Here is a 15,992-nt window from a genome sequence, read left to right on the forward strand (position 1 = left end):
AATGCTGTAGATGCATTAATCTTGTAAACCATTCTCATATGGAAGAGTATATTTTTCAACCCCCTTCTTCCTAATAACTTTTAAATATGTGCCTTCTTCAGCTGGGGCCTTGGTCCTGATGGTGATGGCAGCTGCATCCCTGCCTCCTGCTCCCCCTTCTCCCACAGTATAGTTGGTGAACAAAGCAAAATGCACATTATGAAATGAATGTTAATGTAGAATAAAATCTTACTGGGACAAATTTTATGTATGTCCATATGTAAAAATAGGTGTGTGTGAGATAGAGAGATATGTGCTTATAAATTACACACACTATGAAAATAGTTATGTATTATATTACAACTATACACATTCATTATAAAGAAACTGATCAGCGCCTGTCAAGGAGATAGTGCAGCAGCAGTTATCAGTTCTTTGGCATCCAGGAAATGAATGCTATTTTCTGTCTGAAGAGGAGGAAAACCTCTTCAGTATTCCCTTGCTTCTTGAAATTGCTTGTAATAGTCTTCATCTGTGGGGTTTTCTGTGCACTTCTGCCCATTGTTTGGAGGTCGTGCTTCGTTGTACCGGCTCCAGTCACCCTTGCATATAATCCAGGGTAGAATGTCCACTTTGTAATGGAGTTCTGCTGAAAATTCAATGCTGATCAGGTTTGGTGTACCTGCCCCTTTCCCTCTGGTAATCAGCTGCATGTTATCATCATAACAGCAGTGCTGAGCTGCTAGTGTTGTGCTCTCCAAAGAGAGCATGGAGCGGATGCAGTACCGTGCAGTGGGCTTATAGATCTCCAGTTTTTCCTTTGGACCACTTGCATCTTTCCAGCGAAAGTTTTTCCTCTTAATCCGATCATAGATATCAGCAGTACTGTAAGCAACTTCTCTGGGGTAAGAGCAGGGGCAGCTGGGAAGATCATTGACCACTTTGTGCATGTATTTCTTCAAGAACTCACTTTTGCAGCTCATCCATCTTTCACAGCTATCAGTATCTGTTTAAGGGCAGGAAAGGGAAAGCTTAGGATATGCAGCAGCCCAATTGATATGATCTGATAACAATTGAGTAAAGCATTGCTGTTCAGCTGGTGCTTTGCTTAAGAAACCAAGGGCAGTAGCTAAAGCTTGCTGCCTTGCCTACAGTGTGTTAAGGGGCTGTCCTGTTCTATAAAGAAATCAAACAGGTGACTGACTTCAAGGGCCTCAAGCAATGCTACTCTGAATTGAACTGCAGTACAAATGCCAGGTAATAATCCTTGATGTTTCTTTTACATGGCAAATTCTAGCCCAGCCTCTGGTATCCCTATGCAGCACAAGAGACACTGTCAGAGTTTTACAAGCAACAGAACTGAAATTGGGAGTTTGCATTCCCTGAACTTGTACAGGGCTTTGAAGACTGTCTTTGATTTCAAGCCCTTGTCTACACACTCACCTTTGTAAGAACAGCAGATTTGGATGTTGAAAGATTTTCTTACTGTGCTGGAAACAGCAAGATGGCAAGCAAAGCCTGGATTACTTTCAAGTTTATTATTAAGCCCTAATTGCGTCTTCCTTTTGACTACCAAATAACTTTTTCTCTCTTCCTCTTCCCAAAGGGATATTTCTTGGCTGACTTCTCACCAATGCATCAAGAAATTATTCATATTCTAAAAGGGCATATGTGACATAATATCACAGTGTCTCTATATTGGGAATACTTAATGGCACCAAGGTCATGACTTATAACTGGAATTATAGACTTAGTCTAGTAGTATACTGAATACTGGCCTTTTATTATTTCCCAACAGTCTTGAAAGAATCCATTAAATCATCTTCTACCCAAAATATTGTTTAAGGTGTCCATGTCATGGGCTTTAAGAGAATTTGCACATCTTGCTCCACACTTGACAGGACTCGAGTAATGCAAAGACTGGGACCTAAAACTCTTACAGCAACCATTCCTGCAAAATATTTACTTAGCAATCCATATTTTGTTTCACTGCCTCTTTAAAGAGTCCTTTCCCAGCTGTCACTGACTGCTGTGCTTCAGCACTGCAGGAGGGAGGTGCTGCAGTGTGCTGTTTACCTAGTTGTTACCACTGTTTCGTCCAGCAACCAGTATTTAAGAGTGACCACTGCATGGTTTCATTGGAGGGATGGAATCAGAATGTTAGAAAGGTGGGCTGAATTTTAGATAGACCAAATATCAAGTCATGCCCTAGCTCGTCCTACTGCAGCACACCCCATTATAAAAGCTGTTTGTGCTTGTAGAAGTTATTGCCATTTTGGTTTTAGTGCGATGGCTGTATTTAAATTGCTTTTATAGTATCTCCCATGCCAAACAGCATTTGATTGTTGCCATCCATTAGTATGGACACAGACGGCTCTTTTCTGAACTAGGACAGAGACTCACAATTTTACAGTGAAAGAGGCACAGAAATTTGTTAAGAGAAGAAAGCCTGTGATGGAAGTGAGTAGGTCCATGTTGTAAACTCGAGCAAGATAATAAATAACCATTTTTACCAATGCGTTTTACAACAAACTTAAAATGTTGGACTCACAGTGAGAATCAAAACAGGAAAGAACAAGTAAGTTTCTTATCCATTACTGGAAGATTGACTGAGAGGTTGACTTACCCACTTCAAATAGTTTGGTGGCATTGAAGTCTTCACTCCCAGCCAGTAAGCTCACTTCTGTGGCTGCTGTTCGGAAGGTATCTTCAATCCCTATGGCAAACATGTTAATGGTGGTGGTGTTTTCCCTTTAGAGCAGAACAAAATCAACTGTCTCTTTGCCACCTTCTCCTCCCTCCTATTCTGAAACCTGCCTTGTTAGTCAAAGAAGCATTCTGAAGTTGTTGCTGGAGGGAGTGTTCATTTCAAAGCATAATGAACATGGAATCTGGAGTGTTACAAAACTAACTGCTGTTTTAAAGAATTAGCTTAACCCCAAGGTAAAAAGTTTTTAAAGTTTAGAATTTAGATTATACTTAAACAGCAAATTGTTCAGTTTTGAACCTAGTGTAGGGATGGATGGGAGAACCAATGTTGTCCTATTCTTTCTAAACTCAAGACTTGCCAGCAGCTCCCAGTAATTCAGGTAGAACATCTGCACATACTGCACCTGATCAGCTTTATCTGACCAGCATGGTCTCAAAAGCACATAATACAAATGCCTGACAAAATAAATACTGACAGCAACTATAAAGCACTAAGGAAACAACATTTGTGTCATGTTGTAAATCACAACAACATGTCTGAAGACAGGTGTATAAATTCATGTCTGTACATAGGCAAACAGTTTTCAGGAAGCGCAAGGAAAAAAGATGCTATTACAAGAATTGTACTTGCTGGTTGTTCCTAGTACTAGGAGTTGAAATGTGAGTAGCCAAGAGATAAATAACTTCACCTATCAAGCCCATCCCCCAGCTCCAGCAGCAGTATCACAGCTATAGAAGCAATGGAATAAAAATATCAGGATCTTCCAGCAATCGCCAGCTAAGCGTCTGTTATCAGGAGCGAGACAAATGGATTTCCAGAAAATGACTTGATCCTTCTGAAGCATGCATCCTTTCTGTGCTGTTTTAGTTCACCCTGCCTAGCAACCTAATGTTTCCCAGTCTGTGTTATGTAGCCTTAAAACAATTATCTCTTCAAAGAAGCATTTGAACACTATTCTTTTTTTTCCCCTTGACTTAAAACCCTCTACAGAGAGCAGAAAGCTATTTAATGCATGATAACTATACAGTTAATAATGAAGTCTGCTCACCATCCATCTTCTTTCCACTGAACTTTCTCCTGATCTCCTGAACTGGGACATAATAGTGGCTTGCAAAACTTCAAAACAGCCTCAGGCAGCTTTTCAATAAAATTATCATATGATTTTGCCTTTACTCCAGCAGCAGATGAAGAATAATAGATACCCAAGAATCCATTACAAGGCAGTAATTCACTGCTAGAATTATAAACAGTAGAAGCTGAGCTTTGCCCTTGTCATTTTAAAAATGTCAGCTCAGCCTCAAGGAGTGAATATATTCTGCTTGCTGATCATTGGGGGTCTGTTATATTACATAATACGTTCTTTCAAGCTTGCCCCAGTTTGATGCTAGCTGGTAATAAATACTGGAAAATATAACAGGGGGCTATGTTCTGTATTCTGGATTTAATCCCTTATGATTTAAGCTTTTGGATGTATGAAAAAAATCCAGCAGTATTTTTCTCCTGATCTGCCTAGAAATAGTTGTCTTGTAGTGAAGGTACACGTCTAGCTGTGAGTGAAACTCCTCCAACTGCCTCACCAAGGTTCCTAAACCATTAGTCCAGCCTTCCTGACATTTCTCTTCCCACCAAAAACACCAGACCACCAATTTCTGTCTTTCTGAATCACTGAGTAAGCGTAGTGATACCACCATGGTACATGTTTTCACTTCTCTCTAACCTTAGGAGTAACGAAATGACAAATATCCCATCATTGTTGTCCTTTCAGTATCTAAAGAGGGGTATAAGAAAGAAGGGGACAGGCTCTTCAGCAGGGTCTGTTGTGATAGGACAAGGAGAAATGGTTTCAAACTAAACGAGAGGAGCTTTAGATTGGTTATAAAGAAAAAGGTTTTTATAGTAAGAGGGGTAAGGTACTGGAACAGGCTGTCCAGAGAGGTGGTGGATACCCCACCCCTGTATGGGGCTCTGAGGCACCTGATCCAGCTGTAGGTACCCCTGTTCATTACAGGGTATTTGGACTAGTTGACCTTTAATGTCCTTCCCAGCTCAAAAAACTATGACTCTATGAATTACTGCATCACCACATTGCAAGTTCACCTAAATAAAAACCCACAATAGTGTTTAAAGAACATCATGAGACAAGGTTGCTGTAGCAGCTTAAAATTTTAAGAGCACTCAGCCCTGCTTTCAGTAAAGCAAAAGCTTGATGATGATGATAACAACACTTGCTTTACTAGTGTTTAATGTCCATGCCTTCAGGAAGGCAGGATCTAAGGAAAGGCTCCTTGTTATGGCTGTATTTTCTGAACACATTCAATTTACAACTACCTTTCCTTCATCCCAACATGCACCCCAGTTGCTGCAGGACCAAGCTTAATACTTATAAGTCTTCAGCTAACCAAGCAACATGGCAACAGACAGGGGGTAACATTTCCACCTTAACGTAGCTGTTGACTTCCAAGGACAGAAGATTTTGCAGCCCAACAATAACAAAATCTTGAGTAAAACACAAACAAGTTTTTTTCCTTCATATTAATATACAGATGGAGAGTCTTACTCTGCATCCTTAGTCTGGATATGTTAGGTGCACACCTTATTAGCCATATAAGTGGGGGGAGCTATTTGTTCAGAGCATAGGCATGTCCACTCATTGCATAGCAAAATGTGGCCTCGCTAAGGCAACAGCATGCCTGTTTTGAAATCCTAAAATTAACACAAATTTGTTACGTGACAGTAGATTACACCCTTTGGAATACAAAACGTACTAGGCACAAAAATGACTGCCGTAATCTAAAAAAAGCCTGTATTTGTCTCTCAAGTCTCAGGGGATGGTAAAGTGTATCTGGAGACATATTATTACTAGCAAAGAACTTGCCATTTCATAAATGCCCTTGAAAATCAATCTCTCTCTTCCCAACAAAACTCGTACCTAGCCAAAGACCCAACGGGGCCTTGGCTTTATGCACAGAAGGACTCTTCCCCTGCCTTGACCACCCCTTCGCATCGCCCTTCTGCTAGCACAGCCAAACCTGGGCAATTTGGCCTGTCGCAGGTCCGTGACTCGGTGGCAGTGCAGGCATACCCACAGGACCTCGTCCGCTTCTGACTGCCGCTCCCACAGGTGACGCTGCAAAGGGACCACGGGCTCCAGTCTCCATCACCATCAATGTAGTCTATGTAAAAACAAAGATGACGAAGGAAATGAAGAAACAATACTCCTACTACCCAAAACTACTGTGTGTAGTGTTTTTTATTAGAAGGCAAAGCAGGAATGGAATCCAGATGTCTCTACCTGAAGCTCGGGCTAAGTGCCAGGCATAAGCCTGCTGTTTAAATGGTTTTCACACTTGATGCTCCTCAGGGAAATGCATGCAGCATTATTTGAAAAAATATTTCCTTTCTCTTTTGACCTTTTGGCAACTGAAACTCCTCAGCTGCAAAGCTGGGTCATGGACTAACAGTACACATCTACTCACATAATCTCCCTGCACATAGGAATATGTTTTCTGATCACAAACTAATACTAGAGGATAAATCACATTTCATTTTTCTTCTCTTCAAAACACACAGCAATAGCACAACAATACTTACCTAATTAACTTTTAGGATACCATGAATGTTGGACTGTGAGAGGCTAAGGGTCATGTCTGAAAATTGGAAGTTTTTTTTTCTTCTGCCCCTCAAACAGGAAATAGATATTACCAGAATACTGCCATAAATGCAGGGAACTACAAAGTCATCTGGCACCAAGAACTACATGCAATTTGTACTGGTCCACACAAATAATTAAATAACACCAAATCTGATTCCTAAGTAGGAGGAACCTTTTAGTGGAAACATGAGGTTACTGTCTTCTAGTAAACAGCCAAGATAAACAGTAGCAAGTCTGCAAGATTTTGTGCCACCATTAAGAATCTGAGCACCTTCGATCCAGTCTCTTATGTCTGTTGTATTATCTCTTGCACATCCCACCTTGTGAAAGGCACCAGGTGGAGCCTGTGAACCAACCCCAGTTCAATTCCATTCTAACTGGCATCTTGCCTTTCAGCCCCACCAGCTGAGCTTTGTCTCACTACAGACTCTTGGCTTAATAGTGTTCTCTGTAATCTACATGTGCTCAACTGACCTTGCGATGGTAGCTTGTAGCTTTGCTCCTTTGGGCTACACTCATAGCAGTAGCAAAGCAAATGTGAGTTCAGTGACTGTTCTATAGATACAGGCTGACCGTGTAGGCACTGGCAAGATGCAGGGACAGATCTTTGAAAAGGCTTCCATGCTACACGATTCCCACTTCCCCTTCACTGCCATGCTGTCTGTGGACTTCCTGAGCTGGTTAGTAGAACACATGACTTGATTTGTACCATATGTAATGACTGATGACAACTCTGAAGGGTGCTATTAAACATTTACTGTCAGGAGTATGCAAAGGTTATATATATCTCACTCATAGCAAGCTGCCTAGACGCAAGTTCCTAGCGGCAGGGACCTTGTGCGCTTTTCCTCCTTTTCTTACACAGCTGCTGCTGAATCAGGTGTCCGCTAACATGGTGTGGGCAGAATGATGATCCCTGCAGTCTGTGTGCAATGACACCCAATTCTGGGATGTACCAACAGGAGGGCACTACAGCAATCTGAATAGGATTATATATAACATAGATTATAATGGAGAGGGGCTGGAAATAGCATAGAAGCCCCCTGTCGACATTATCTGCTACAACATCCTCCTGGCAAAGGCCAGAAGAGCACAACATTTTACATTAGTAAGAAGGCCAAGAGTTTCTTGCAATTAGTAAGGTGCTCTGGAGCATGATAAAGAGCTCTAATTAATTTGCAAGCCTGGCTACCTCATCTTCGTACTGCATTAAAAAGCATACAGTATCTAGCTACTATTAAACATATTAGGTTGAATTTTCTTCTGGACCTCAACCTGTTCTCCCTATTTTAAATCTCTCTCTCTCTATGCATGCACACATATATTGTTCCTATTAATTCTACCACAATTATTTGTGAGAGCAATGTTATTTTGCCTAAAATAATACCCACCCAATATATGAGTTCCTGGCAATAAAGCGTGCCCACAACTAAACACAGGTGTAAAAAGAAGGGATAGGCTTTAATCTTCTGGCCACAAAAATTTAATACAAAATGTATACATTTAAATACACCATTCTGTGAAAAGGTTCTCTCCAGTGTTAAGGCTCTAGGACATAAACAGAGGAAAGTTAAGACTGAAACAATGCACAACAGCCACTTTGCAGTACCTAGCTGTTGCAGCGCGAGTGCCACAAATACTCTGGCTTTGAAATCCTGCTCTAATTCTATTTACGTATTATCATAAAACACAGAGGCTTTGATCTACCTGTGGCTCCTGAAGGGCACATATTAATTCACCTCCTTTGAGTCTTTCTCATGCGCATAGTTATACCCTAGTGGGGCAATGTGCAAACATATCTCCTTTCTGCTTCTAGTTTCCGCAACCATTTCATGCAACAAGCTGAAAACAATTGTTTTCACCATGACACATCTGGAAGAGAATTACACACGCAAATACACAATGTTCCTGCTGCATATGCCACTCCCCACACACGCACCAACATAATTCATCTTCCTTATTTATGTATCCACCAAACACTACCATGTTTTAGATCTTGCTTATTTAACCAATAATTATATTTTAGTCCCCAAACCACTGCATGATTCTAAATTTGTACTTATCCTTACTCTAAAAATAAATACGAAACCTTGCTTCCTTTGCTTTTAAAAAAAGTACACTTAGGACTAAAAAAAGACCCTCTTATGGGATAACTGGTATGATTTTCAAGATTATAGACTTACTAGTGGAATGTAGCTACCACAGTACAGCTTGCGCATCTGCACAGATTTGTATTTAAAAGCTGATGAACAAAAGCCACATGTTGAAAAATCCTATTTTGTTTGGCCTACTTTCAGCAATGCCTCACCATTCTCATTTCCCCCAAACTCATTTTACAATCCCAAGATGCCCATAAGAGGCCTGGAACACAAACTTACCATACTCTGACTGCTCCTTGGACTCGAATGTCCGGTGACTGGGTGCATGACCATCCCACCCACCGAGAGGGTTCAGGAAGTTGCTGTCCTCAGTAGTGCTGTCATACTTGTAGTCCTGGTCACCACTGCTCATGCGAGTCAAGGTGGAGGACCTCTGCCACCAGTTTCTCCAGTCAGGTGACGAGACTGGCCAGCTAGGCTTGTTGTTCTCTTTCTGAAGGTCCTTGTCAGTTTCTGTGTCAGGGCCATCCACCACTTCAATGGTAACCTATGGGATTCAAAACAGGGCAGACTGCCTGTCACTGTCACCTCCTAGTCAGAGAGAGACTTTTTATACAGCAAAGGCAAATGACCAATGTTGCCTTGAAGAGGACTACGTAATAATGGAGGGGTAGCATGTTGTAGACCATATGTAGATTACTGAGCACAGAGATATGCAGAGGCTGAGTGATTCCTTCTGCTACCTCTGCTGAATCAGACCTTGGAACAAAGGCTAGGAAAAATACCACACAAAATAATAACCCATGCTGTGCCTGAAAACTTTGCAGCAGAAATTTCTGCCTTATGGGGAAAATATGTTCAAACCTGGACATTTATGACCAGGAAAATCATATCTGTTCCTCCAAATACACTGGGGCTGAATTTAAAGCAAGCGTGAAATGTGCCAGTATGCAGAGCCTGTTCTGAGAGCTTAGACTGACTTAGCAGAGGGCTAAGGAAGTCCACAGTCTGCATTGGGTCAATGCAGGTTTGCATCTGCCTTGCCCTATAGCAGCAGCTCAGCCTTGCCTCTCGCACTGTCCACTTGCAGTACCACGTTTCTGTCATGCCCTGCCACATGAAACCTCACTGCAGGGCTGAGAGCTAGCGGCTTTTTCAGACACTGCTACATAAATCACTTGCTGCTACGGCACCTGAAGCAGGTCCTCCTGTGCTGCCGAGGGTAATGCTGTATGATTCATTCATGGCTCCTGCAGAACCTAGAGCCAAGATTCAAGTTTTGCCACCCCATTTACTCACAGGCATCAAGAATGCAAATATAATGCCACACAGGAACAGCCCTTCATTACTCAGGCTGAACAGTGTTTATTACATAACTCTTGGATAAATATTGTGTGTGTGTATAGGTGGCTATTTATGTACAAATAGGAACTATCCATCAGAAACCGTGGCTCTATGACTCAAGCATATTACAACCACAGACAAATCGTGAAATGCTCTAATGCTTCAATGCTGGTGTGGTTCAGTGATTATATTGGACTGGCTAAGCATAGCACAGAAGTGAGTATCAGATATACCTATGTTTTCTTCATGCTCTGTAGACTTAAAAAAAATAAACTTTCAAGATAGTACTCCAGAAAAACTGGGTTATTTAAGAACTGGAAAATGTGTAATTATGGATGCTCTTCTGACTTTGAACAAGAAAAACAGTTTCTACAGCTACCTGTAGTTGATCTACAGAGGAATCTAACATAGGAAGCAAACCAAGGAGTTGCTGCCATAGCTTAGTAGCAGCAGGCACAACTATACAGACAAGACAATGCCCATGCATTCTTTTTGGAGAAAGAAGATTTTGAATCAGTTCAATCCTTTGCCTTTGACCATAGACAGACAGAGTCATTGAAACAGAACAACTTTGAGGCTAGTATGAAATGGCACTGGGAGAAAGAGCAAGAGCAACGGAAAGTGCAGTTGTCAGCCTAACAGAATCTTTACACAAGAGATCTTTTACTTCCAGACTAAATGTGGAATCAGAATTACTTCATTAACCTCAGTTTCTACAGACCAAGAATTAAAATGGATTTCATAAGTCTGAAAACAACAGGGTGAGTTCAGGGGTTCAAAACTCTGGCACTGACCAAAGCAAAACAGAGTTTTCACAATAAGTGAAAATAAATGATGTTACTGAATGGGTAATACTGCACTGCTGGCCAGTCAGAGGGCTTTAGTACTGACCGTGTGAAAATTAATATGACTATTACTTTGGTAACAAGTATTTTTTATGACCACATTAACTTTGTAAGCAATGACTCAGCAAAGAGAAAAAAAACAAAACTTTTTTTTTTTTTTAAATAGAAGCACTTGACAATCCATTTGCTTTGCTAAACTGTAGTTATATGACTGTGACCATAAGGATTTGGATTTAAGACACTTATTTAGGATTCCAAGTTAGTTTAAGCAGAGATGGTTTGTAGAGACACAGGGGCTTCAGTTGTGCTATGTGTTCCATTGAGGAAGATAGGCAGGTGAATTTCAGGCTCAAAAGACCTCATCAGACCTTCAGCAGCACCACCATCAATTTACTTTCAACACATGTCTGCAATCAGTCTGTGTGTACTACAAAACAGATTTATTAAAAAGGCCTTTAAGTGAGTTTTCCAGAACACAAGGTGTGACAAATTTAATCTTGTCACTGCAAGCTTTAAGTCCTTACTCCATGTTAGCTAATGAGGAACAAACTGGGAAATACACCACATTGGGATAACTCAAAGCCATGGGAAGGCACAGACTGTGTGCAAACATATGGTGCTTCTTTCAGTAATAGCTGGGCAGGGGAGAAGGAGTCCCTGCACTTTGCCGCTTTTCCTCTTGTGTGACTGTAACTGACCCTGTAGGACTATGGTGCTGTGTCACCCTCGAACTAGATAAGGAGTTATGGCCTGAGACATCAATAATCCCTTTATCACAAAGAGAGAGGTCAGGAGAGATCCACCTCAGTGTAAGCAAGGTTTTTAAATAGGCTATTGAATCAATGAAAATAAAATTTAAGTCCAGTGTGGCAGTCTGGCAAACACCAGTATTCCTCCTTCATAAGTTTTGATTACAAAGTTGTTTGCAATTTTAAAACCATAAAGTGAAAGAAATTCTGCAAGTCCTGGGACTATCTGACCTGCCAGGCTTGGCAAACTAAAAATAAAAATAAAAATAGATGACTCCAGCAGTCTAGTCCTGTTTGTTTCCAGGGAAACATCTGTGCCCTGCCCAGCCCCAGTAAACTCTAAGGCACCTTCCAGAGGCAGGAAGGAAATCGGCAAACAACAGCAGAGTGCCTCCAAGATATGACTCGAGGGCTAGGATGGAGGTGTGAGAAGTGGTTACTTCTTTGGGATAGGGAAGTAATTGCTTGACTGATGTACAGTTTTGAGAAATTAGCATTCACTGAATTCTTCCAATAGTTGCAGTTAACCTTAACAACATTAGCCTATAACTATGCACATACATATATATATCATAGGCAAATACCTATCCTCCAATTCATTTCCATACTGTTTTTTTTTTTTTTTGTTTGTTTTTTTTTTTTTTTTTTTAAATAAAAAAAAAGCAATCAGATCCAGAACTATAGCCATTAAAAAGGGGGCAGTTAAGACAGCTCTGGAAAAGCTCTCCCGTTGTATGATTCCAACAAAAACATGTTCTTTCAAAAAAATAAGAAATAGATCTTGTTTAGTATTTTTATCACAAAGACTGTTTCAAAGACTTCATTTTCCCTGTTTTCTTCTTCCAGAGATTATCAAAACTGCAAAGATGATTATTTATTTTTTTGTCACGCTTCCCAAGATGTCTGTGGTAACATGGTTCTTGTACAAATCCACAATCATCTTCAGAAGTATTCAACCCTAAAGTGAAGCCATTTCTTTTATGGTTGTTTGAGCTATAAATAAGGATGTTCCTCTAAAAATTGTTAAAAACAATTGGCATAGGTACATTAAAACAACAGATTTGCAATGAATTTCTAACGAAACAAATGTATCAAGCACAGATGTCTTGGGACATCAACATCCAATTCTCTCCTGGCCAAAAGTATACAGAAGATAAATATTATCCCACTTGCTGGAGTGCACAAAAAGTTCTTAAGTACTTTGTCCTGTTTACTGAGACAATGTTTCTGAATTCACTTTAATGGTGTAAACATTGCCCTAAGCAACTGGAAAATTCTGTTACAAGAAGAAGTACACTTGCAGTATTGTGCAAGCCATGGGTTCTGGGACATTTCTACTGCTGCCTTCATGAAACTGATGCAAGTTTTCAGTGCACAACTTGCCATCCTGTAAAGATGGACACGTACAAGTCAGCAAGGTAAATACTGTAACAGCAGAACTGAAATTGATTAATTATAAGATACTGAAATGATAACATAACAGTTGAGCTAAAATGATGTCTGTAGTGATGAAAAATTACTTCTGGTAATGTAATGACAGCTCACTTAGAACAGTTTTCTGGACTCACCAGATGAAAGCGAAAGGTATTAAAGTTTGCTTGGAGCAATGAAGACAATACGACTCAAATCCTGAAATTTTTGTTCTGATGGGCCTACCTGAATCCTTCAATTCAAGTTCTGGTCCCAAGCCCTGGTCTGAATTGTGCACTCTGTGGCAAGCTCTTCTTAACTACGACAGTAAATCACTGCAGAGGTCACAGCTCCGCTACAAGAAGCTGCTAGCCATGGCTTTCCAGCACCCAGCTCTGCCAAGACTCATCCTTCCAGGTTGCTAAGAGGACTAGCTTAGCTCCTGACATGGCTACGCTCTGTTTCTGCTGCTGCAGTGAGTGCAGCAAAGCAGACAGACTGACCAGGCAACTGCTCTTTGAAGCAGAGAGTTCTCCATAGTACAGACCCAGCTGAAGGAACAAGAAAAGGAACAAGCACTCTCCACTTTCCTGGGTTTTAACTTAATAGCAGCAATTGTCCCTGTTATCTCAAAGAATCAAACCATAAAGGCATTACAAGAACTCAGTGCTACCACAGCTCTCTTGTCCTTAAAGAGCTAGATTAGAGGTGGGACATCCTGGTTAGAACTCAGTGCCACAGATAATGCTGAATCTTTTGTGATGATACTAAGATGGTGTTGCTTTCCACTGCAGTGAAACTAGCAGCTTCAGACATAAAGTTTCATACATTTTGGAGAAACATGAAGTTTCTCCAAAAAATAAATTTAATAAATTGTGTTCAAAGCTGTGTGATATGAATAGAGATGAGGAATGGATACTGATGAACCTAGAGAAGAGTTGAACTCCGTAGCTTTTTTTTTTTTTTTTAAAAAAAAAAAACAAACAAACAACCGTACAGCCTTGTTTCTCCTAGAGTGACTGGTACTGTGTATTTTTATTTACTTATTTTTTATTTATTTTTTTTTAAGAGATGGTAGAAATTGAGTAGATATAAAGAATAGGAATCTACAAGGACAGGCTGAGAGAGCTGAGGCTGTTCAGCCTGGGGAAGAAAAGGCTCTGGGGACACCTGAGAGCAACCTCTCAGAATTTAAAGGGAGGCTATAAGAAAGAAGAGGACATCAGCAACATCTATTGTCATAGGACAAGGGGAAATGGTTTCACACTGGAACACTGATGATTTCAATTGGATATAAGAAGAAAGTTTTCTACAGTAAGGATGGTGAGACAGGTTGCCCAAAGAGGTAATAGGTGCCCCCATTCTTGGGGACATTCAAGGTCGGACTGGACGGGGCTCTGAGCAATCTGATCTAGCGTAGGTGTCCCTGTTCACAGTAGGGGAGTTGAACTAGACGGCCCTTAAGGGTCTCATTCAACTCAAACAATTCTGTGAGAATAAATAAAACTAACAAAGAAGTACTGGTATGCCATGACTGAGAAAAACAGCCCACAGTTCTCAAGTGACATTTCCTCAAGCAGGCAGCATTAACTTCTGCCTTCTATTATTCCCAGTGCCACAATTTTCAGCAAGAATACTAATCAAAATAGATTTAATCATATGCTTTCTAAGACACGTTGACATTTTTTAGGTCAGAAATCCTGCCTAACTCTGTTTCTGTTCAGAACTTGTCTCGTCAACTGTCACAACTGGAACTCACCCAGTTGTATTTCAGGTATACTGGTTTTGACATTTGATCAAGATTCAAGTTATTTATAAGATCAGTATCAATGGAAAGCCTTTGTGTGACAAACAGTAGGGAATTGTTTCCTTTTCTTGTTATTTGTTGTTCACCACTGCTAGGAAAGCAGCAACCACCTACGCAAGAGTGGGAAACCAGGAGTAAGAAGGAGGGACATGAGCAAAATCTCAACTGCATGTTGAGGTCCCAGAGGAACAGCCAGGAAGGTGAGACAGAGTCTCAGGCCTCAGAGAACAGCTGAGAGGCTGTAAAAGGCTGGTTAGGAGAAAAGAGAAAAGCTGATCAGAAATGAAAAACAAGCAAGTTTCTATTCATCCCCTGCATGACTTCCTTCTGTTACTTAGAAGTATGAAATATTCTGTCTTACTCTGCCCGTTTACAAGGTCTGCATAAGCATCCCTCAGCTAGTTTATGTCAAACAAGTGTAAATCTATGAAAAAAGAGACAAAAAAATGCAGAGAAAAACATGATCAACATTTTAAATCCCATTCTCTTCCTGAAGTCTCCCAAGCATTGAGAGAAAAGCTGAAATGACCAAAATAAAGAAAATCTAATACTTCAAACCAAACAACCAGCCTGTGCTTGACAGCTGCTGCTACAGTTACTCTAAAACAACCTCTATGAAAGCAATGCTGAGGCACAAAATGCCACTCAAAATGATGCAAGATTTAACAAGGCAAGAACACCACAGAAAGTTTAGTTTAGTAATTTGTGCCTTGCATGCAAAGAGTCAAACAGCATTTCCCTTACTGCAGGCACTAATTATTGTTTCCGAGGTTTTTCTAGAAGGCAGGTCACTACACTTACATTTGATTATCACCTGATAAATACAGTAGTAGCCTGGGGGACATATTTTCCTGAATTCCTGTGATGGTGTTCTGAAATCCACTACTTCCTCTCCAAAAGAGAACATAACTAGGGCATGATATAGCAGTTACATTCTCACAGAAAACCAGAGAAGGAATGGCCATAAAGAGAACTCACTGAAGTTCTCTCTTCAAAACCTGCTTTCTTAGGCTGAATTTTAAAATGTTCAGTTATTTTTGATCCACAAAGGCCTACACTAATAAAAGTGAAGAGAGGCTGTGGGTTCAAATCAAGGAAAGTACAAGGAAATTGCTAGGATATGCAGAGAGAAGTCTAGAAAGGCAAAAGCCCGGCTTGAACTCAACCTGGCCAGTATGGTTAAGGACAACAAAAGTGTTTTTACAAGTATATTAACAGTAAGAGTAGAGCTAAAGAGAATCTCCATCCTTTACTGCATGCAGCATGGAATGTGACCACTGAGGATAAGGAAAAGGCTGAGGTTCTCAATTCATTATTTACATGTATTTAATCTACCTGAGAGTGCTGGTGGAGGCAATAGCCAAGCTGCTTTCCACCATCTATCAGAGGTCCTTGCC

At 40.6% G+C, this 15,992-nt stretch overlaps 1 protein-coding gene across 1 annotated transcript in view; it reads right to left on the reverse strand.

Annotated features, from left to right (window-relative positions):
• Window positions 1-467: 467 nt before the first annotated feature.
• ISM1 (isthmin 1) overlaps window positions 468-15,992 on the reverse strand; it is a gene marked incomplete at its 3' end in the record, with an annotated part of 38,642 nt that continues 23,117 nt past the window's right edge. The window contains exons 3-6 of the mRNA XM_079532647.1: window positions 8,720-8,987; window positions 5,719-5,862; window positions 2,606-2,695; window positions 468-985 (exon numbers count right to left, since the gene is read on the reverse strand). Of these exons, the coding sequence (XP_079388773.1) occupies window positions 468-985; window positions 2,606-2,695; window positions 5,719-5,862; window positions 8,720-8,987 (1,020 nt within the window). The remainder of the gene's footprint in view (window positions 986-2,605; window positions 2,696-5,718; window positions 5,863-8,719; window positions 8,988-15,992) is intronic.

Source organism: Tetrao urogallus, assembly GCF_951394365.1.
Source record: "Tetrao urogallus genome assembly, chromosome: 2".
NCBI classification, from domain to species: Eukaryota; Metazoa; Chordata; class Aves; order Galliformes; family Phasianidae; genus Tetrao; species Tetrao urogallus.